This window comes from Nymphalis io, chromosome 28 (assembly GCF_905147045.1).
Source record: "Nymphalis io chromosome 28, ilAglIoxx1.1, whole genome shotgun sequence".
NCBI lineage: Eukaryota > Metazoa > Arthropoda > Insecta > Lepidoptera > Nymphalidae > Nymphalis > Nymphalis io.
Genome location: NC_065915.1, coordinates 6,161,807 through 6,185,479, shown reverse-complemented (window position 1 = coordinate 6,185,479; position 23,673 = coordinate 6,161,807). Strand labels below are relative to the sequence as shown.

The following is a 23,673-nucleotide window of genomic DNA, read 5'->3' as shown; positions in this document are numbered from 1 at the left end:
TTGCGTTGAATATTGCTCGCACCTTTGGGATGGCTCGGCTAAGTACCTACTGGAGGCCTTGGACCGGTTGCAGCGACATGCAGTACGCATTATTGGCGACGTAAAGGTCACAAACACCCTTGAACTTTTACAATTGCGTCGCGAGATAGCAGCACTGAATGCTTTCTATCCACTGTATCACGGCTAGTGCTCTGAGGAATTATTCTCTCTAATTCCTGCTTCCCCCTTCCTTCTTAAGTCAACGCGAGCTAGTTCTCGATGTCACCGCCTAACTGTGACATCAATTCCATCGCAAACAAAGAAATTTGGCAACTCCTTTCTTTGTCGCACTACCAAAAAATGGAATTCCTTACCAGCTCACGTGTTCCCTCCTCTTACAACCCGGGTTCCTTCAAACGAGGCGTGAAGAGGCATCTTGCGGGCCGGCAAGGCGGGGATGGCTAGTACAGAACATTCTTCCCAACTGTATTGGCCGTCGCCGCGTTTGGACTCTACTACCACTTACCATCAGGTGGAGTAGAGTCATTTGCCATCCCGGGGCATATAAAAAAAAAACCCTTATCTTTTGACCGTCGGTCAAAATATTCTCGCCATAAAAGCCAACTTGCAGCCTTAAATGTAGTAAAACTTCTGCAAGAACCTAAGTTTGTTATATAGACGAACTATATACGTCACAAGTAAAGTCAAAGCAACAGTTAGTAGATGAGCAAGTTTATAAAGCGTCAGAGCAGTATTGAAATAATTATTAATAATGATAGGAAAAATAATGTAATGTTTTTAGGTAATGTTGTAAATCAAATAGGCAACGTTATGTACAAATTTTTTATTCACTTAATACTACATTAAAGGATCATTCATCAGTTACTTATTACATGAAAGCACCGTAACCGTAACCAGCGCGGCCGTAAGCTCCTGTGCCGTAGCCGAAGGCTCCGCAGCCGCAAGAACCGTAGCCGAATCTGTCAGCAGCCAGAGGACTAACACCGTATCCGAAAGGACTTGCGATACTGACGGGAGCGATGTCCTCAGCCAGAATGGCGACAGCGCCGTTGCCACAACCGTAGTTGACGGCACCGACACCAGCAGTCGGTAGAGCACCTTCAAGGCCCACGGTTCCTAAGAACGGCAGAGCGCCGGCGACTGAGAGCGCACCTTCTATGGCGTTCTCTGATAAAACGGAAACTCCGCGTGGGGGAATAGCGGAACCACTGGCTACTTCCAGACCGCCGCCGTTTGAAGCCGAGACGGCGGCAACTTCAAAAGCGAAGGGATTTGCACATGGAGTAGCAGCAACGATTGGAGCAGCAGCGAATGGAGCAGCGGCAGCGAATGGGGCAGCCGCAGCGAATGGTGCAGCAGAATATGGACCGTATTCACCTGTGGATAGAGTTTAAAATTGAATTGCTTGGTGATATATTATATTATTAAAATCAAAACAGATCCTCTTTAAATCCTCTTAGAACCTTAGAAATTGAATGTAGATTTTTATTAATAAATGAATAAAATATTTGTCCGTTAAAAATATAACCTTTTTTATTAATAAAACACGGCCTTCTTTATTTCGAATAATGATTCGTTAGGATCTACTTTTCTTAATATCGTTTGCGGCGCAACGACTTGCTTGTATAATGAATTAAATGCCATTTAACTGACTCGGTGGCTTAAAAAACGACACTGATATATTCGTCGTGAAAACCTAAGTAGTGTTTGCTCGGATTTAAACGAACATCGCTTGAAATATACGTTTTCTATCTATTAAAAAAAATATACAATTTAGTAAATATAAGCACCGTTGCAACCACAGCCGCAGCTACCAGTGATGGATACAGTTCCAGCAGCCGGCACGATACCACCAAAATCAACAGCACCGAGGATGGGCACTTGACCAGCTACCATGGTTGTACCAGCAACGCCCATCTCACCAGCTACCGCTACATTTCCAACACCGGCACCGCCATAGGCAGCGTAACTTGGGTAAGCGGAAATTGCAGCGGGACCAGCTCCACAGCCACATGCGCGACCAGCAATCCCTGGGCCATAAGCGCCACGTAGATACTGGCTGCAGACATTCTAAGCAAAATTGCAATTATTAATATAAAATACAATTGTCTAAAACTCACGTACTTATAAGAAAGTATAATATTGATTTGCGCACGCGCCACAATAATTATTGCCAAATTACATTACGAAATACTTTAAAAAATATTCTTTAAAATGTTAGATGCGATCTAACTTCCTTAGATTTCTACAATTTTCAATTTTAATTAAAATATATGTATTAATTTATTTACCTGAATCAAACAAGCTTGGAAGCAGAAGAACAGGAAGGCGAAGGTAGACATGTTGGTCGGCTTGTACGCAACGGAAACAATATCGTTAGGAAGTGCAGGTCGCTTTTATATTACAAGGAGTATGAATTAACGGCGCTTCTTAGACTTAATGTTGAAATACACATACGTGTTTGTATGTATTAAATTTTTAGTCAATATTATCAATCCTTTTCTCTGGAATTCGTTTATACAATTTGTATTATCATGAATAGGCTATATTTTTAATAAACAGTTTTAAGGTACAATTTTTTTTTCACATTAATATAGCTTTAAGATATTTTTATAGAATTATACTAATTGTATTAGGCAAAAAAAGGATCGTCACGGTAGCATGCGAAAGCGATCCTTTGGCGCTCCTCGTTAAGACGGAAAGGGTACCGCTGGTTTTTTAGTGGGTATTCCGATGTTCGGGGCACACTCGGTGCCTTGGACACCAGCGAGCCCTACATACCCCCTCACTGTTCCCGCGGGGGAAACGCGTAACGCGTTTTTCAAGCGTTAAAAAAAAGTTAAAAAAAGTGTCCTTTTTCTATTCTTGAGGTTCAAGTTCAGTAGATTAGACTTGCAAGCATAAAAGACGGACAGACTTATTTTCGCATTATGATATTATTGAACATATATAATTGCTTGATTAAAAATTATTTACATCTCATTTAAACGCTTATTCAAACCCTTATTGTTAAATATCAATTTAAAAATGTAGTCTGGGGTCCAATTCTACTTATCTATAACGATGACAATACGCTCCCGATTCAATTCCAAAACACCTTTGATTATTCTATATTTATTTGATTGGGAAACGAACCTATATTAAGTTATCATATATCGTTACGCCAAGACCAAATTTAAATGTTAACTTTTATACGAATAGTCGATAATTAAATTAAAGAATAGAAAAAGCGGATAAACGGCAACGATTGCGCTTCGATTCGATTACGATAAAGTGACAATTTGTTAGTAGAATTGTAACCCTGGCCATAATCTACATTAAAAAAGTTTTAAAGTATCATTTGTCTGATAGAAATATAGGATTACTATGAAATGATTTTGTATTTTCAGTTTAAAAATCATTTGCAATATTTTATAGCAAAACATTTCATTGAACTAATTACATTCAGATTCAAATTATACGGAATTAATAATATGGAATAATTACAAGGAATATATAGTATAATAATATTATAGCGTTTGATTTGAATAATTTATATACTTTGCGGACTTTGTGAAATAAATGTATAACAAAAACAGACTAATATTATAAAAAGCACATGCATAAATAAATAAATTATATTATCAATACATACGATATTATATAATAAATACGATATTTATTTATTACCGCTCTAAAAATACGCCTTCAATAACTGCTGCAGGACATCAATATTTACTTCGTGGTATGGCTTTGTGCAAGCTCGTCTGGGTAGGTTACCACCCACTTATCAGATGATTTACCGCTAAACAGAAATACTTAGTATTGTTGCATTCCGTTTTGAAGAATGCGTAAGCCAGCCTCTACAAGCCCAAGTCCAACATCTTCGTTCCCAATATTGGTGGCGCATTGGTGGCGCATTGGCGACGTAAGAAATGGTTAACACATCTTACATCGCCAATATCTATGAGCGGTGGTGACTTAACATCAAGTAGCCCATTTGCCGCCTAAATATAACATAAATACTGCCTCGTTGGTCTAGTGGCTTGATATAAGGCCGCAGAAAATTCTCAGTAGCAGCCCGGAGTGTGGAAGTGTGTACACTCCCGTGCCTCGGAAAGCACGTAAAGCCGTTGGTCCTGCGCCTGAACACTTTCCGGTTGTGTCGGATTGCCGTCCCATCGGATTATGAGAGTTAGGGAATAGAGAGTGCACCTGTGTTTGCGCACACACTTGTGCACTATAATATCTCCTGTGTAGTTGGTTAATCTCTCTTGAGATTGGCCGCCGTGGCCGAAATCGATCTGGAGGACATTATTATTATTATTGAATACTGTAACATGATGGTATAAAATGGCCTTATAAGCTTGAAAAAATAATTATTTGTTTTGGTTTGATTTGATTTGTAGATCCCAACGAAATCGCAGAATTTCAAATATAAAATCACATACTTATTTTATATGAAATATTTCCTCTTCATTAATAAATTATTAATTTTAATTTATTAAGGGTACAATCGACTTAACACTTGAAATAAAAATTTTAACCCTTCACAAATTGGACTTAATATTTTTTATTTATTTGGTAAAGCAACAGGTAACATACATAACTTATTATATTAAATATTGTATGACATATAACTGGAACCAAAATATGATCTTACAAAATTAGCTTAAACATAATATATTGAATTATTAAAGTAAGACTATTAATAGATGAATTAAATTAATGTGTGTAATTATATATGTATATAATACATTTATTAACTCTCTATTAATACATTGAAGCCTTAAGTGTATACAAATAAAAATTGAAAATACCTATTGCACCAATGATATCTGTTATAAATATCGTTTGTGTTATCAATCTTATAGAAATATAGGTAAAACTACTGTACAGTATCTTTAGTAACTTTATTGGTTAATTATTTATATGTGATATCGACATTCTTTGTCTTCGTTAAATTCTGCAAGGAGCTCTATGAGATCGCATAATCTATCATTTAATTTCGTTTGTTTATAAATTTACAAATATTTGCTACCAAGTTACTTTATTGATTTGAAATTTGTCACAGTTACTCCTTCCCTGTTGTAGACGCTCACTAAGATCGGTTTTCGAACAAATCCTCTTATCTACACGAGCGAAGCCGGGACGATTAGCTAGTTATTAATATATAACAATGTTCAAGGGCGGAGCCGCCGTGGTAATAGCTGAAGCGAACAAAAGTTGAGAATATTCGTCTCTTATTCTAAATTATTTTATTATTCCCTTTGCAGTTGAAACGCTACTACTATTTTTTGTTATATCTTTAATAAATGGTATTTAAGGAATTTTCAATGTTATTATTATTATTTTAAGTGTAATTACAGGCACAAGGGACATAACATCTTGGTTCCAAGGTTGGTGGCGTATTGGTGATGTAAGCGATGGTTGGATGGTTGATGCAGCGCCCAGACTTTGGCATTATAAGAAATGCTTTCTTACAATGCCCATGTCTATGGGCGTTGGTGACATTTACCTTCAAGTGGCCCATATGCTCGTCCGCCTTCCTATTATATAAAGAATATATACATAAAAATATTGAACGATAAGAATATTCAGACGGTAGGTTTTGTTATTGTTACCTATATTTGAATCTCATGACTAACATTATAGTAATAATACCATACGTTGGTTTAGTCCAAAATTATTTTTATAAAAAGTATCTAGAAGTTGAGCCAAGCTTATCAACCGCAATTATACTGATGATATTTTTAAAAATAAATTCTTTGTTATATATTGACAAGTCAGTGCTTTCAAGACGTTTATTTTATAAGGACGCAGATCCTGATTGAGTCCGGGTTAAAAAAAGTATTTGGTGTTTTTTGGCCTAGGATTTACAGTAGTAACCCAGAGTCTGGAAGTTGGACATGTGTACACCCATGCCGTTGGCCCTGCGCCCGAACTTTGTCCGGGCGTGGCGGATTGCCGTCACATTTTCTGAGAGTGAGGAAATGGAAAGTGCATCTGTGTTTGCGCACGCACTTGTGCACTATAATTTGTTCAGCGTAGTTGGCTAATATCTCTTGAGATTGGCTGAGAGCGAAATCAGTCAAAAGGAAATTATTAGCAATTACTCATGAATTTTTCGTTGTTATATGAATAAATAACGTAGGTATAATCCGAAATTTCAACACGTAATTTTATTAAAATAAGTAGAAACGGTAAATTTATTAATTAAGGCTTCTCAAGTCACGTTTTTTTACATAACCAGTCTACATTTTAACAACAAACGTGGCGCCGATAAAAGTTTTTTATTTCTCTTTTAAAAACTTCAAATTTCATTGAATTTGTTTGCATTTGACTTGCCTGTTTGTGTAGTTGGTAATGTCCCATTAGGATTCGGGCTTCCAGGTTCGATTACCGCCCCGATTCTGGGTGTATTATGAATATAAGTATGGATTACGTATTTATTAGGCATATATTTATTTAAACTTATATATGTAAATCTCATCCGTCGAACGTGAGATAGTTTTTTTTATAGACTAGGAAGGCGGACGACCATATAGGCCACCTGATGGTAAGTGGTCGCCAACGCTCTTAGACATTGGCATTGTAAGAAATGTTAACCATCGCTTACATCACCAATGCGCCACCTACCTTGGGAACTAAGATGTTATGTCCCTTATGCCTGTAATTACACTGGCTCACTCACCCTTCAAACCGGAACATAACAATACCAAGTACCACTGTTTTGCGGTAGAATATCTGATGAGTGGGTGGTACCTACCAAGACGAGCTTGCACAAAGCTCTACCACCAGTAAAAGTTTAAAAAAATATACTCTATTTGTCGAGGTAAGTCTATGATTTTCATCACGTTTTCGTCAAAATGCATGTCGAACATATGATGAACAACAATTGGCTGAAATATGAAGATGATTGTTAAAGATGTTGCAAAAAGAAATCAATAGAATGATTATGTATAATATTAGTATATAAACGTTTTATGAAGACTTATTCAACATGTGCGAAGTCGTGAGGGGTTTGGAAGGGGAATTTGAAATGGCTTGTAAAAGAAAGAGAAATAAACAGAACGAACTTCGAACCGATTACAATAACCACTGACTGAGATAATAGAAATGTGTTTTCTAATTGAAACGTTAATCTAAATCAAGTAATATTTACTAACGTATGTATTTAAAAAAAATTACATAATGAAATGAAATGTTTCGTTACCAATGGTGATCGCGTGAATTTTAATCGATGATCGTGGGTTCGACCCCGGACAAGCACCACTGAATTTTCATGTACTTAATTTGTAATTATAATTCATCTCGTGCTATACGGTGAAGGAAAACGTCATGACGAAACCTGCATGTGTCTAATTTCACTGAAATTCTGCCACATGTGTATTTTACCAACCCGCATTGGTGGAATAAGCTTCATACCTTCTCCTTATCCCAGCAGTGGGACATTTACAGGCTGTTACTGTACTATCATCGCTTATGAATATATCTCGACTGGCAAGAAATATATTTTTTAAATGAAATAGTTAAGCATAGAGGCACTGTAAGAAATGTATTTTATCGTAATCTCTTGACAAAAGCTGAATAAACAAAAGTCATAAGACACACTTACTTAATTCTACTAATCTCACAATATATATATTTTAAAATAAATATATATCTTATTCATATATATGTATATAAAAAACAAATTACTGTATTAAGTATGTTTATTTGTTCTATTTCAAAATTTTCCAGATGTTAAAATTTTCTCAGTAAATATAAGCACCGTTGCAACCGCAACCGCAGCTGCCAGTAATAGAGACAGCACCACCGGCTGGCACGATGCCTCCAAATTCAACAGCACCTAGGATTGGCACCTGACCAGCAACTAAGGTGGTACCAGCAACGCCCATCTCACCGGCGACAGCGACATCACCAACGCCTGCACCACCATAAGCAGCATAACCAGGACAACCGGTAGCGAGACCAGCACCGCAGCCACCAGCAGCAGGCCCAGTATAACCGAGACCTAGTCCGTAACCTTCCCAGCCGAGACCTGGCCCATATGCGCCAAGGCAAGTGCTGTATGCATTCTAGAAAAGCAAAACACTTATATTATTGAAAATAAATAATTAAAAAGTAGAAAAGATTTTAATATTTTACCTGAACCAAGCAAGCTTGGACGCAGAGGAGGAAGACAGCGTAGGTGGACATGTTGGTTTGTTTTTGTTATGAGAGGACTCGGAGAATGCTTACAATATTGAAAATTGACGCTTTTATATTGTTAACAGTTCCTATTTAGGCCTATATGACGCAATTTAAGTACGTGTTTATTTTAAGGCTTCTTTAATCATAAATATATTTAATTAATTTTATATGTTCTGTTATATTAAGTATGTATTATTTCTCTTTAAATTTGCGCATAACTAAGGATTATCAAAGACAAATTTTCTTCGTTTAATTATACTTTAAACTTCATCATGAAACTTAGCAAACATGATGCAAAAGTTTCAAATGCGTTAGCGTTGATTTTTTTGGCATAATTATAGTATGAATAAAATATTAATTAATTGTACTATTGAACATTATTACATATTAAATTGCACTAAAATTTAGCATGTTTAGGTAGTTTAGTAATTAACCCTAAGCTGTCACGTTTTCTTTCAAAATTATTCCCAATGGAAATTAATTTTCATCACATAACAAACGCTGATAACGTCTCAGTGTTTACAGTTTACGTATAAATAACGCGTGTTCTTACTTTACAAGCATTGTCAACTGTGTACACAAACAGTAAACATGTACAAGGCTGTGCTTCTGGTATGCGCTCTGGCGCTCACTATTCCAGTAAACAGATAACTATTATAAGCTCAAGAAATATATCTTCTACGATATGATGCTAAATTTTAATAATATTAATTTCGTTTCAGTCCATTGCTGGACAATGTATTATTGACATTGTATTGCACTTTAGGCTACGCCGGCATTCTCGGTGTTCCTTGCGGATCATACGGTGCTTACGGTGCTTTCGGCGCATATGGCCCCGGTGCCGTCGCCGCTTCCTATGGAAGAGGTCTCGGAGTAACCGCTTACCCAACTGGAGTATCCGTTCTCTCAGAAAACGTCATCAGAGGACCTCTCGCTGCAGCTGGTGCTCTGCCATTCTTGGGTACCGTTGGTCTTGAAGGTGTTCTCCCAACCACTGGTGCTGGCGCAGTCTCATACGGCTGTGGCAACGGTGAGGTGGCTATACTAGCTGAGGACCTTGCTCCTAGGCAACCTCTAGGCAAGCGCGCTCCATCTTAGACTGTATCTCACTTTCCATCAGGTGTGATAACAGTCAAGCGCTAGCCTATGCATTTTAAAAAAAAACCTCTTGGACTCTCTGGTCCGTTTGGCAACGGCATTGGTCCCTTGGCTGCTGTGAGTTACGGCTACGCTGGTCTTGGCTATGGTGGTTACGGCTACGGCAACGGTTGTGGATGCGGTGCCTACCTCTAAAAACCTACCGATTTCTGCAACTACTTCCAATTATAGCATTTGAAAATGTCAATATACACTGTTAATTTATTTTCAACGATCAAACATTTCGTCGCTTTCATCGCCAAAATAAGATACGATAACCGCTCCAGCTACAGTTCATTGATTAAAATTACCAACGATTTAAAATACTTACAAAACTTTCATTATATGCGTTACATTTGATATGTATCTCAGGAATTTTTGTGAAATTATATTTTAATTATAAAGAACTGTTCATACATAGGAATATGTTTTCTTTCGCTATTATTACATTTTGGCATATGACATAGGTCCTGGTGTGAGCCGCAAAAAGCGTAAATCGTATGTGCGTCGTGTTCCAATTTCGTATATATTTAGCAGAAGGCGAAGTGTCGCTTATCCATCGGATATATTTTGTGCGTGCTCAGAACCTTTTTCCTTATTCACCCTTCTACTACAGAACAGCAAAATATCGTATACTGGCATTATATTGTGGAAGCCCAATCTGCCCGAACGAAGTGTTTTAGTTCAATGTTTCTGATACGTAAATCGGTAAAATGTACCAATTTTAATGATAATCGGACAAATTATGTCTAGGTCTATTCACCCCAAACAGTTGCACCACCCATATACATGTTATATATAATATACTTTATAAAGATTCCTATTTATTGCACAATATGAGAAGCTGAAGAAAATACGATTAAATAGAGAGCTGATGTGCTTGTAGGGTGGGTCAGATTTCGTGTATAAAATGCGTTTATGCCATGCGTTTATGATTTTCTTATCAATTAGTGTAATCAATTTACTAATTATGTGCCAAGATCAATCAATCGATCTTATTAATTAATATATTATGTACTAAACTAAAATAAAGAATACTAATGAATTCGGTTGTAAAGTGGTCGCGGATAAGCAAGTGGCGGACGTAATTTTTCTTGCAAAGACAGAGCAGAACCCGCTCACAGCTTTTCGAGTATTTGGGTTGATAACGTCATCGATTGACAGGCTGAGCGCGATAATTAGAGAAACGAGCAAACGCGTGGGCTTAAAAATACGAACATTTTAAAGTTGTGTTCCTTATAGTATGGTTATCGATATTAATAAATGTGCCACCAGCAAATCATATGGAATTTTTGCTCACAAGCTCACTTTTTTCTCACTAATAATTAGGCAATCGAATAGGTATTAGGGATTATAATCCCTCGATCCTATAACAGTTTTTTTTTTAAGTATATAAGCTAACACTTGACTGTTATCACACCTGATGGAAAGTGATGATACAGTCTAAGATGGAGCGCGCTTGCCTAGAAGATGCCTATTCACTCTAGACTTGAAGATAAACATATTGTAGGTGGTGGGAAAAACGGAGGTCGGGAGGGTATTCCAGATCTTAGCGGTGCGGATCAGAAACGAGGAAGCAAATCGTTTCGTACGTGTCTTAGATACATCAACTACGTACGGGTGCAGATCTTTACGATGCCTCGCAGTTCTATGGTAAAAAGGTGACAGAGGAACCAAATTAAATAGTTCCTGGGCACACTCCGAAATATATTCTGTAGAAAACCGACAGACAGGCAACCTTACGACGGTGTTCCAAGGTCTGGATTTTTGCGACCAGTGTCTGGTCGCCAATGAGCCTTCTAGCACGACGATCCACTGAATCCAAAGCTTCAAGCTGATATTTAGTAGAGCCGTCCCATAAATAGCTGCAGTACTCCACGCACGATCTGACTTGCGCTTGATATATGGTCAGAAGCTGTTCCGGTGTGAAGTACTGTTTGACCTTATTGAGGATACCAAGTTTTTTGACAGCAGTTTTTGCTTTGGAATCAATGCATTTCCCAAATTTGAGTTTGGATGTTAAGGTAACTCCTAGAAGGTCAATACTGTCGGTGATGGGTACAGATACATTTTGGAAAGTTGGAGTCAGGGGGAATGGACTCCTCCAGTGTTGAGAATTTCTCTATCACAAAACATCACTTACGTGATCCGATTTGACACAATGGCAACGTGATATTCAAGGTCATGAACTATCCACTAGAATAGAGTCGATAATATTGTAGTATACAGTTTTTTTCATTTTTTATTAGGTAGGCAGATTGACAAGTCCACCTGATGGTAAGTGATTACCACTGTATATAGACATTAGTATTGTAAGAAATATTAACTATCCCTTGTATCTGCAATGCCCCACCAACTTTGGGAACTAAGATGTTATGTCTTTTTCCCTGTAGTTACACTGGCACAGTCTTTTTTTTTCAACACATATAGGCCAGCGTTTGACCGTTGACTTGTCTGATGTAAAGCATCGACACGGTCTAGTATGCAGCACGCTTGTCTATAAGAAACCTGTTTACTCTGGATTTGAAAACACCAACGTTGTACCTATCAGGAAATACAGACTCAGGCAAAGTATTCCACAGCTTTGTGTTTTTTTTTTGTTTTGAATTTACACTTCAAGCCGGAGCACAACATAATTTATTGTTGCTTAGCGAAGGAACATGTGATTTGCACAAAACTACATTCAAGTAAAGGAAAGCGTTGAGATGGCTTGTTTTTATGTTTACTAATTTATATTATTTCGTCTTTGTGGTCGGTAATCAGTTCTTTATCCTCACTCGTGGCACAGATATCCTTGCTATTATATAACCCCATATATATAGCTTCCGAAACAGCCACCTCTCCTCATTTTGAGGAGAAGGCTTGGAGCTTATTCCATATATATAGCTTATCTAAACAAAATGTAATAACGATAATATATAAAAAAGTAAAATGATTTTGGTAACTAAATCACAAAAAGAAATTAACATATTAAATATTTAATTATGGATTATACATAATGAGTATGTGTTCGTGTTATATCCATTACTATTTGATATTGTGATATTCACATTTTTTTGGAAAGTGTATTTATAGTTGAGTATATACTCCAAAATAGATATCGAATGGAAAGAATTGACAGAAATATCTGCACTTAGATTATATGAGTGCGCCGTATCCATAGCCAGCATGGAAAGGTCCAGCGTAGGGGCCGATGCCGTAGCCGAGACCGTAAGCACCGTATGCTCCGTAAGGAGCGCCTAGTGGACCTGGACCGCAAGGTTCGGCGAGACCAAAGGGCTCAGCGACACCAAACGGCTCAGCAAGACCGAATGGTCTGGCGAAACCAAACGGTTCAGCTACACCGAAGGGAGTACCAGCCAAACCAGCTCCAATGCATGCTCCAGCAATGGACTGAAACGAAAAATAATTGAATTTCAAAAATTATCACTAAGTGAAAAAATCTAACGTTTTTTAACTGGTTTTTTAATTCACCTGGATCATGAGCGCCAGAGCGCAGACCAAATGCACAGCCGTGTACATGTTTACTGTTTGTGTACACACAGGACAATGTTTGTAACGTAAGAACGCACGTTATTTATACGTAAAATGTAAACACTGAGAAACGTTATCAGCGTCAGGTTCTATGGAAAGATAATTTTATCTTAAAAGAAACGTGACAATTTTAAACTTACTAACTAGGTTATCAAATAAACCATTCATTCTTGTTAACTATCAATGAGTAATCATGTAAATCGTTACTAATTGATACACGCTGTATAAAATTGATTTACTAGCAGACTTTGAAGCAGATTTGAGGGCGGCAAAATTTGGCAGCATCAATATAAAGAAACGGAAGACGGATTTGTGAAGATTTGCAGCAATGTCTTCCTAATGATTTCATGATGCGAGATGGTGACTCAGTAGCTGAACAGGATGTTCTTATGTATGATTATCGTAAGCGAATTTGGATGATTTAAGCTGTTATAAAAAAAATTGTAGAATAGTTACCTGCTACTTTAATATTACAATTGTTAAGCTTATAAAGGATTTATAAAAGTATATATAACAGTTACAGTATCATTGTTAATGTATCACTGCTAGGCTAAGGCCTTCTCTCCCTTTTGAGGTGAAAGTTTGGAGCTTATTCCAACACGCTGTTCCAATGCGGGTTGATAGAATACACATTTATTTATTTATTTATTTATTTAGTGTACAGGAAACAAACAGTGAAATAATTACAATAAAATAAAAAATATAAAACAATTCATAAACCAAAACAGTTTCCATTTATAAATTAATCATAAGTAATTACAAAACAAGACATTTTTTATATTTAATAGGTGCATGAAATTATATAATTCATTTATATAATTTAATTTAATATAAATTTAATTTTTAAACCAAGAAAACATAATTTAATAATAAATAATCAATTTATAATTAATTAATTAAAAATGCATGAGTAAATTAAGGCTCTTGAGAGTATAATATTTCTTTTACTTGCAGTTTGAATTTTTTAAGGGAGTGATGAAATATATCACATTCAATAAATGTTTTATTGTACTGTTTAGATGATCTATTAATAAATGCATTTGCTGCATATTTAGTCTATGTCAATGGAAAATCAAAAATAGATTTATTGCGACTACCAGGGCGAGGACACTTGATATTTATTTTAGAAAGGAGATAAGGGGAATCAAATATGTTGTGGATCAATTTATATAAAAACACCATATCACGTTCAAGTCGTCTCTGTTCAGTTGTCGGTAGCTTTTCTATTTGATTCAAATTATTTATAGACGAAAATTTTAAATATTTTAAAAACTTTTCCTGAATATTTTCGATGAATTCTATATATTTACTATACCGTGGATTCCAGACAGTGCAAGCGTATTCTAGAATAGGTCTCACAAATGATTTATATAAAAGAGCAAAAGTTGAAACACGCTTAAACTCTCTGGAAATCCTCAGCACAAATCCTAGCATACGAAACGCTTTAGAAGTTATGGAATTTATGTGTTCATCGAAAAGAAGTTTAGAATCGAGTGTTATTCCAAGATCTTTGACCACTGATACACTTTTTATATCATCTTCCTTAAATCGGTAGTTGTAAATGATCACTTTTCTTTTTCTGGTATATGTTATACAATTACATTTCTTTATATTCAAAAACAGCGAATTGGTAGTACAATAATCGCTAAGTAAGTTCAAATCTTTTTGCAGACTAATACAATCATCGATACTCTTAATAATTTTATAAGTTTTTGTATCATCAGCATATAATAGAAATTTAGAAGATGCAAATACCGAAACAACATCATTTATATATATATTAAAAAACAGTGGTCCAAGATGTGAGCCTTGAGGGACTCCAGATGGAACGGGTAGAAAAGATGAGCAATATCCTTTCACAGTAACGGCTTGACTTCTATTCAATAAATATGACTTGATCCATCTAAGGAGGTCACCATGTACACCGATGAACTCCATTTTTGCTATTAAGATAGAATGAGAGATTTTGTCAAACGCTTTGGAGTAATCGGTGTACACAACGTCCACCTGATATCCTTTGTCCATTGCAGTCAAAACATAGTCAGTGAATTCACACAAATTAGTTTCAGTTGATTTCTTGTTAATAAATCCATGCTGCTGGTCAATAATTATGGGACGTATGCTTGGAAAGTTTTTGTCATAAATTATACGTTCAAAAAGTTTTGGAATTGAACTTAATTTCGAAATAGGACGATAATTTTTGATATCATGTCTATCTCCATTTTTAAAAATAGGCACAACATAAGACTGTTTCCAAATTGAAGGCATAGTACATGTATGAAGGGAAATACAAAACAATAAATGTAAAGGAATAGATATAGTCATATAGCATTTACTTAGAAAAAGAGGTGGTATACCGTCGGGTCCGCTACCTTTTTTAATATTTAAGGTTTTCAAATACTTACGAACATCAGCAAGTGAAATATCAACAGATGACAAATTAATTGTATTAGCATATCCACTATTATTTTGACTGTTACAGGAAAAATTGTTAAGATGTGTACTATGTTCAAAGGATGTATAGAAATATTCATTAAATAGATTGCTTATTTGCTGACCGTCACTTGTTGAGATATCGTTATAATATAGCCGCTCAGATATGTCATTTGTATTCTGTTTGGTCTTGACAAATGTCCAAAAACACTTAGAGTTTCTCAAAATATTATTTTCCGCAAAATCAAGATAGTTATCGTAGCATGTCTTTTCAACCCTTTTTTGTCTATCACGAAGTAATTTAAAAGTACTGTAATCACTGTAATTATCATACATTTTCCATTTTTTGTGATATTTTAGTTTTTCTTTAATAATTTTAATAAGTGCAGGAGAATACCACGCTGGATACTTACTAAGATCAACAACCACTTTAGAAGGAATATTCTTTGTAATTATATCATTGATTATGTAATAGAATTTCTCAACGGATGTGTCAATATCATAGTAATCAGAAATAACCGACCAATCAATGTTAGCCAATAATTCATTAATTATTTTATAGTCAGCTTTATGAAAAAGTTTAACAATACGAGGAGGGCTAAGAAAGCTACTAATGTTAATATCTATTAACATAATATCCAACGTGGGATGGTGTAAATCTTCCTTTACTAAAGGTGTTTCACAGCGCATAACCCTACAATTTGAGTTACTGAAGACAAGGTCTAATTGGCGATTATTGATGTTTGAGACTAAGTTATATTGGGAAAAGTTATTTAAGGACATGAAGGAAGACATTGCATTGACCATTGAGTTTCCAATATTCTCACAGAGCTCAGCGGATGTGGACGAAGGAGACCAAATAGCACTGGGAACATTAAAATCACCAACTATTAAAAATATATCTTTCGGATTCAATATCACTAATTCAGAGATACGTTCATAAAAGTTCAACTGATCTTGAAATTGTGAACCCGACTGAGGAAAATAGCAACAAAAAAATCTACAATTAACGGGCTTACCTTTTGTCCTTAAAGCTACGCATAATGAAAAAACGTCACAGGAAACAATATCGTTTGACGGCAAAAAGACAGGGTCTTTAACAACGAGTCCGTTACGCACCGCAATCAGGACACCGCCTCCCATTTTATCGTTACGTTCATTGTAGTTACGATCACATCTATAGACCGAGTAGCGACTATCAAAAATTTCTGAATCAAAAATTCCAGGTAATAACCACGTTTCAGTTAGACAAATTATGTCATGTTCACAATTTAATATATTCGAAAAAAACTCAGAAGTTTTTGTTCTAAGACCTCGCACGTTTTGGTACAAAATCGCTATTTTGGATACCATTGCGAAATAAGTAATTTATAAATCATATAAGACTTAAGAATTATACTAAATACATTTAAACTGACCATTTCATCTAAATTAATTATAATAATTCTCCTTTCTAAAATTATACAAATAGAATAAACCTTAAACAGATTTAGCAGTTTCATCTCTCTCTCAAAGCCTAATAAAATTACAATCAAATAGAAAAGCCAACATAATTTTAGTAAATTTATAAAGAAGCCACCAAACGTACTTATATATAATATGTTGGATAAATTAATTGCGCGTATTACAATTTTTTTAAATCACATTCGTTAAGTATATGAATAACTGGGCTAGTGTCAGTTTTTCTAGCCATAATAGAACAGTTTTTTACCCAAATATACGTATATTTTTTATCGCGAGCTATTTCTTTTGTTTTACGAAGAAGCGCCTTATTAGCACTTGTTAGATGATCGTTAAAGTAAACACGATTAGTATTTCCCACGTAGCCAAGGTCGCAAGCCCTGATATTCTTCTTTGCTCGTAATCTAGCAAGGAAATCATCCTTCTTCCATCTAGACAAAAATCGAATAATTACGGGTCTTGGTTTTTTAGAATCATTGTTTTTAGGGGCCACGCGGGTTATAAAATCGATGTCCGAATGACTGTAAGCTGAGTGATCCACCGGTTCCGATAACTTAATCATTGTTGTCATTAAATTTTCGTTTTTGGATTCGGGAAGGCCAATAATCTCAACATTAGAACGCCTGGACCATTGTTCCTTATTATTAATTTCATTTTGGAGGTTTATCATAGATAATTGGCAGTTTTTTACATCGGAATATAATGCATCACACTTTTTTATCCCATTCTCGGCTGTTTCTAGTCTCTTAAGAATCACTTAAAAATTTCACAGAGTTTTGGAGTGACAAAATTTCCTTTTTAACATCCTCAAGGACATTTTGAAATCCAGAAAAAGCCTCTTTAAACTCAGATTTAATAATATTTCGAATTTCATCTCTTGATATTTGTAGCGCAGTGAGATTTACCTTATGTGTATTTTTTTCAGAAGACGTACTCTTATCAGTTTTTTGCTTGGACCGCTTTGTGACATTGCGAATTGGGGTATCAGATTTGTTGTCCCGAGAATTATTTGAGGTACACGATGAACACCGCCAGGAGAGTCTAAGATCATCGTCCGGTTTTAGTTCTTGATCTTTTAGCTGTAGCATACAAGCTACATGGAATTCCCTATCGCAAGATGTACATACAATAGGATCTTCAGCATCTTTTATTGATTTGCTACAGCAGGCGAACTCCATATTATTACTTCGTAACCAAAAAAAAAAAAAAAAGTAACGATGCGCACAAGTGAGATTTGAACCCGTATCGACTGCGTATGCGGTGCGTTCGAAACCTCTGTTCCAACAACTGTTTAAGTTGACCGGGCAAAAATAGTTATCAGTTTTGTACGTTGTTTATGTGTGGTCAATGACCTATCGGTTGCGGTATGTTTTTTCAATATGAAGCTCATTAACGACTTGACGCACGAAGTAGATCACGATGCACTTGTCCAACGTTAAACATATGTAAATCACTTTTATATTTGCAAAGTTATTGTTGAAAACTATTATATTTTGGCACTGAAATTGTTATAAGTTTACTTATTCTTTTAAACGAAGATATACTACGTATTTAGATCTTAATTTTCGAGAAAACTGTTAGCAAAATCACTGATTTTTACAACAATATTAAAGCACCAATAGTCAATACGTCTTGTCGCTATGTAACAAACAGTGCAACACATGTTGCATAATTTCAATGAAATTAGACACATACAGATTTCCTCACGATTTTTTCCTTTACCGTTAAGCACGAGATGAATTATAAACACAAATTAAGCACATGAAAATTCAGAGGTGCTTGCCCGGGCTTGAACCCACGATCATTGGTTAAGATTCACGCGTTCTAACCACTAGGCCATCTTGGCTTCTTAAAAGTATGTTTACTATAATTTAATTTATATCTATTTTATATAGATTGCCATAAGGTGATAATTTGTTAGTAAAATTGGTCTCAAGTATATCGCCTTGTTGCGTTAATGTTACAATTGGTAAGTTTATAAAAGGTTATTTATTATAATTATATTTGTAGCTATTTATTTCCTTAATAATAGTACAGTTATAAATATACTGTTTTCAAATTCTTTAAATTATATTAATCTATGTATATAAAATAATAATTTATTTATAACAAAAAAAAATTAATATCCATTTTTATGCTTACCCATAAGCTTTGTTTTTCATTAGTATAATAAGTAGCCGAGCAACGAGCAAATGGGCCACCTGATGGTAAGTGGTCACCAATGCCCATAGAGATTGGCATTGAAAGAAATGTTAATTATCGTATACATCACCAATGCGCCACCAACCTTGGGAACTAAGATGTTTGTCCCTTGTGCCTGTAATTAACTGGCTCACTCACCCTTCAAACCGGAACACAACAATACCAAGTACTGCTTTTTAGCTGTAGAATATCTGATGAGTGGGTGGTACCTACCCAGATGAGCTTGCCCTGCCACCAGTAACTAAAAATTTTTTTATAAGCCAATCAGCTATTACATAGAACGGTATTACATAGAACTTTGAACATAGTGTTTGTTTACCTCAAATTTTAAAAGTTGAATTAGAATCATTCACCGATTATGTTATTTCCTAAGATCTCTTGCTATCTGTTTTTTGTTAAATGTTACGTCAGGTTAAGGAACTTTATTACTCATATAAAAAACTTTACAGTTTACTTATACAATGAGCAGTACATGCCTTTATTTACGCTGGAAAAACGGGTTACGCGTTTCCCCCACGGGAACAGTGGGGGGGTATGTGGGGCTCGCCGGTGTCCAAGGCGCCGAGTGCGTCCCGAACATCGGCATACCCACTAAAAAACCCTTTCCGTCTTAACGTGGGATCGTTTTCGCATGCTACCGTACCGCAGTACAATTACATGGCTACAGTGACCAAAACAAAAAATGTGCTCAATTAACTTAGTAACATTAGAATTTAAATATAGAACTTTACTCATATACGTTTTCTCTTACAAAAAGATACATACACAGTCATACTTGCGCACGCTTTTGTATTATTCGGTAAACTATTATATTATATACCCCGTTATTTAGAATGCCTGAATGATTCTCAACCGAGGGTTACGGATTACAAAATGAACAATAAATACTAAGTTTTAAATGCTTTATAATTGGAATATTTTGTAAATTTTTTGGGATTCTATTATAAAAGCTAATACATTTTCTTAATAGTAATTAAAAGAGTTTTTATATATACACATTGAAATTCAAACGGTAAAGTTATACATAATATATCTCTTTCTATAATTATTGATTTGACATGCAAAAAAAGAAGACAGCATTATTTAACTAATCACCCGCTGAACAACGTTTATAAGTAATGCCGTGAGAGTTTAATAATTTTATTAGATCCGTAACAGCCTGTGAATGTCCCACTGCTGGGCTAAAGGCCTCCTCTCCTCTTTTTGAGGAGAAGGTTTGGAGCTTATTCCACCACGCTGCTCCAATGCGGGTTGGTGGAATACACATGTGGCAGAATTTCAGTGAAATTAGACACATGCAGGTTTCCTCACGATGTTTTCCTTCACCGTAAAGCACGAGATGAATTATAATCGCAAATTAAGCACATGAAAATTCAGTGGTGCTTGCCCGGGTTTGAACCCACGATCATCGGTTAGGATTCCCGCGTTCTTACCACTGGGCCATCTCGGCTTTTTATTAGATAATCATAGTTTATTATAACTGTAAACTTAAAATTGTCACGTTTTTTTGTAAGACGAAAATATATATATGTCGCAATCGTATCATCTCTGGAACGCTAGAGCCATCTGTCGGTGCTCGACGGAGTCAATGATTCACCGGCTGAGCGGCGCATACGACACTTCTTGTGCAGCAGCCGGCCAGTGCGGTCGAATATTGGAACCGACGCGCGTTCCTAGATATAGTGCTGAGTGATTGAACATTAAAAACGAATTCATTTATCTACTGTGTTTCGTTGCTCCAACATTACCCATCGACGCCCGCAAATTAGAATTTAGAAACTATGGACCGTACTGATGAAGCTGAGGCTCATCCTCCGTCATAAAACATGACGCTGATAACGTTTCTCAGTGTTTACAGTTTACGTATAAGTAACGCGCGTTCTTACGTTACAAACATTGTCAAGTGTGTACACAAACACTAAACATGTACAAGGCTGTGCTTCTCGTGTGCGCTCTGGCGCTCATGATCCAGGTAAATATTAATATAATAATTAATCCAAATTACTAAGATTTAAAAAAATATCGAAATTTTATTTAAGTTTTTCACAAAATGATATAATATTTAATAGCACTTGTTTTCGTTTCAGTCAATTGCTGGAGCATGCATTGGAGCTGGATTGGCTGGCGCTCCCTTCGGCGTTGGTCCTCTTGGTCTAGCTGAACCCTTTGGTCTCGCATCTCTCCTACATCGAGAAAAATGTTTATTTAAGTCAAAATCGAAAAGATTTATTCAATATAGAAGCGTTACACTTACTTATTGTTAGTCATAAATCTACCAACCGTTCGAAAATAAACACCTCAGACCTGAGGAGAATCGCCAAAGAAACTCAGCGGGTTTTTTTTTATAACCTTATGAAGGTGCACAGCTTTACAATAAGTTTCTCTAAAACGTGTGAGCTCATTTAATGTATTTAAAACTAAACTAACGGAACGTATTATTCAAAACTACCCACTTTAAAAGTAAATTAAATGGGTAAATACTTATAGCTTGTGATCACTTGTAACTGTAACAGCCTGTGAATGTCCCACTGCTGGGCTAAGGCTAAATCCTTTTTGAGGGGAAGTTTTGGAGCGAATTTCACAATGCTGCTCCAATGCGGGTTGGTGGAATAAACATGTGGTAGAATTTCAGTGAAATTAGACACATGCAGGTTTCTTCAAGATGTTTTCCTTCACATTAACGCACGAGTTGAATTATAATTACAAATTAAGCACATGAAAACCCACGATCATCTGTTAAGGTTTACGCGTTCTTACCACTTTTTTTTACCAGTCTTTCCCACTAAAACCACTTACCACTGTGCCTCCCAGCTTTTTATGATCAATTAGCTTTACTTTAATTTATTATTTCGGTATAAGTGACGTCCTTATGGGAAATGAAAATCTTTAAGCCTTAAAAGTATATCGCACTGACAGATGTCACCTCTCGATTTTTTTCGCAACTCGAAACGTTCGCGTTAATATAATTTATGTAATTGCTCGATAAAACAATATTTACCAACCGCTCTATTTGCCCTTGCGCTATCAATATGCGTTTATGTAAGTATTTCTTGAACTAAAATTTAAAATACAATATTATTTATCTTGATAAAACTTTTAAAGATGTGTTATTTATTTTACTAAGGACTAATATTATGAGATGTCTTTTCCCGTTATTTTACCATATAAATGGTAGCTGACACATATCTTTAAAATATATATAGATTTCAATAAACATTTAAGGGGACAACTCTTTTATACAAAGTTTTCGTGTGTATATCTAATCGAACCTATACGAATATTATAAATGCGAAAGTAACTCTGTCTGTATGTGGCCCTTTTACAGCTAAAATACTAGACCGATTTCGATGAAATTCGATATAAAGCAAGATTGAATCCAAAGGAAGGACATAAGTTATTGTATTTTTACCTAATATCGCCTCCCTCTAATGTTTGGTGGAGCCGCGGGCGAAAACTAGTCTGGATATAAGTTTGTGCAGCGTTCTCTTTGAAAGCACCCGACATAACAATTTTATCAGCTGTATTCGTATATGCGTAGTACGTTTGTATATGTGCTTATATTATTTTTATTACTTAATAATTTTATTTACCCTCATCGTTGTTAATTTATTTCATTGTGCGATTTATTTAATACTAGGTCCTTACATATGAAATTGGCGTTTTGTACGGGAGGAATATAAAGTCAATTTTTTTTTTGTAAAATATATTTAATTAATCAAAGTATGCGCCATGGTTATCTATTCACTTTTGCCATCTCATACGTAGTTCATTGCTTTACTAAAAAAATCATGGGGGCGAGAATCAATAAGCTCTTTGAAGGCGGTTTGAACTGCCGCAAATTTGGAGCAAAGTCCGGGGAGTACGGTGGATGTCGCAGACATTCCAATTGTAGCTCATCTAACGTAGTGGTTATTTGTTGTGCAGTGTGTGGTCTTGCGTTGTCGGGAAGCAGCAGTGGCCTAGAGCGATTGACCAATCTCGGTTGTTTAGCTTCTAGTTCTTCCTTCATGGTTTGCATTTGGTGACAATAGATATCTGCCGTAACAGTTTGGCCAGATTTTAGAAAGCTGTAGTGAATGACGCCGGCGCTAGTCCACCAAACCCACACAAATAACTTTTTCTGAGTCAATTTTCGTTTAGGGCAGGATTTTCTCCAGGGTTCAGCCATTGCGACGAGCGCTTCCGATTATCGTACAGTATCCACTTTTCATGACAAGTAATGATTCGATTTAATATCCCTTCATTATTGTGTCGGTTGAACAAAGTAGCACAGCAGTCGACGCGTGTTTGCAAGTTCGATTCACTTAATTCATGATTTGCTTCAAGTGGATTAAACCTGTTTTATCACTTACCCCGAAGCCTGCAGCTATCTCTGAAGTGCTTTGTGATGGATCCGCTTCCACGATAACCTTTAATTTTTCATTTTCCACTTTGGTCTCCGGCAGTCCACGGGGTTGGTTCTGAAGGTTGAAATTTGCAGAACGAAAACGTTGAAACCAAAAACGTACCATGCTTTCTTTTGCGACACCACACACATCATTAATCCTTCAAGCTGTTTCTGCAGCACTGGTGCCACGGTAGAACGTCGTACTCGTAAATACACCGATAGTTAATGTTTTCCATTGTGCGGTAATAAGCGACGCCAAAGAAAAAAATAATGAGGAAAAAACAAATGAATGACTGTTTTCAAAACTTAAATGTACCAGCTAAATGAATTTATAAATTTGAATT

At 35.9% G+C, this 23,673-nt stretch overlaps 3 protein-coding genes across 3 annotated transcripts in view; all 3 read right to left on the bottom strand.

The window, feature by feature from the left end:
- Positions 1 to 832: 832 nt before the first annotated feature.
- LOC126779035 (chorion class CB protein PC404-like) lies at positions 833 to 2,357 on the bottom strand. Its single transcript, XM_050502783.1, has 3 exons — positions 2,292 to 2,357; positions 1,791 to 2,070; positions 833 to 1,377 (listed from the first exon to the last, which is right to left on the bottom strand). Exons 1-3 carry the CDS (start codon positions 2,340 to 2,342, stop codon positions 869 to 871), a joined length of 840 nt encoding a protein of 279 aa, XP_050358740.1. The 5' UTR covers positions 2,343 to 2,357; the 3' UTR covers positions 833 to 868.
- Positions 2,358 to 7,687: 5,330 nt separating this feature from the next.
- On the bottom strand, positions 7,688 to 8,203 carry LOC126779254 (chorion class CA protein ERA.1-like). The gene is made up of 2 exons (XM_050503184.1): positions 8,131 to 8,203; positions 7,688 to 8,060 (listed from the first exon to the last, which is right to left on the bottom strand). Exons 1-2 carry the CDS (start codon positions 8,179 to 8,181, stop codon positions 7,737 to 7,739), a joined length of 375 nt encoding a protein of 124 aa, XP_050359141.1. The 5' UTR covers positions 8,182 to 8,203; the 3' UTR covers positions 7,688 to 7,736.
- A 4,179-nt stretch (positions 8,204 to 12,382) lies between these two features.
- Positions 12,383 to 23,673, bottom strand: part of LOC126779261 (glycine-rich protein-like) — a 32,190-nt gene continuing 20,899 nt past the window's right edge. The window contains exon 3 of the mRNA XM_050503193.1: positions 12,383 to 12,560. Within this exon, the coding sequence (XP_050359150.1) occupies positions 12,451 to 12,560 (110 nt within the window). The 3' untranslated portion in view covers positions 12,383 to 12,450. The remainder of the gene's footprint in view (positions 12,561 to 23,673) is intronic.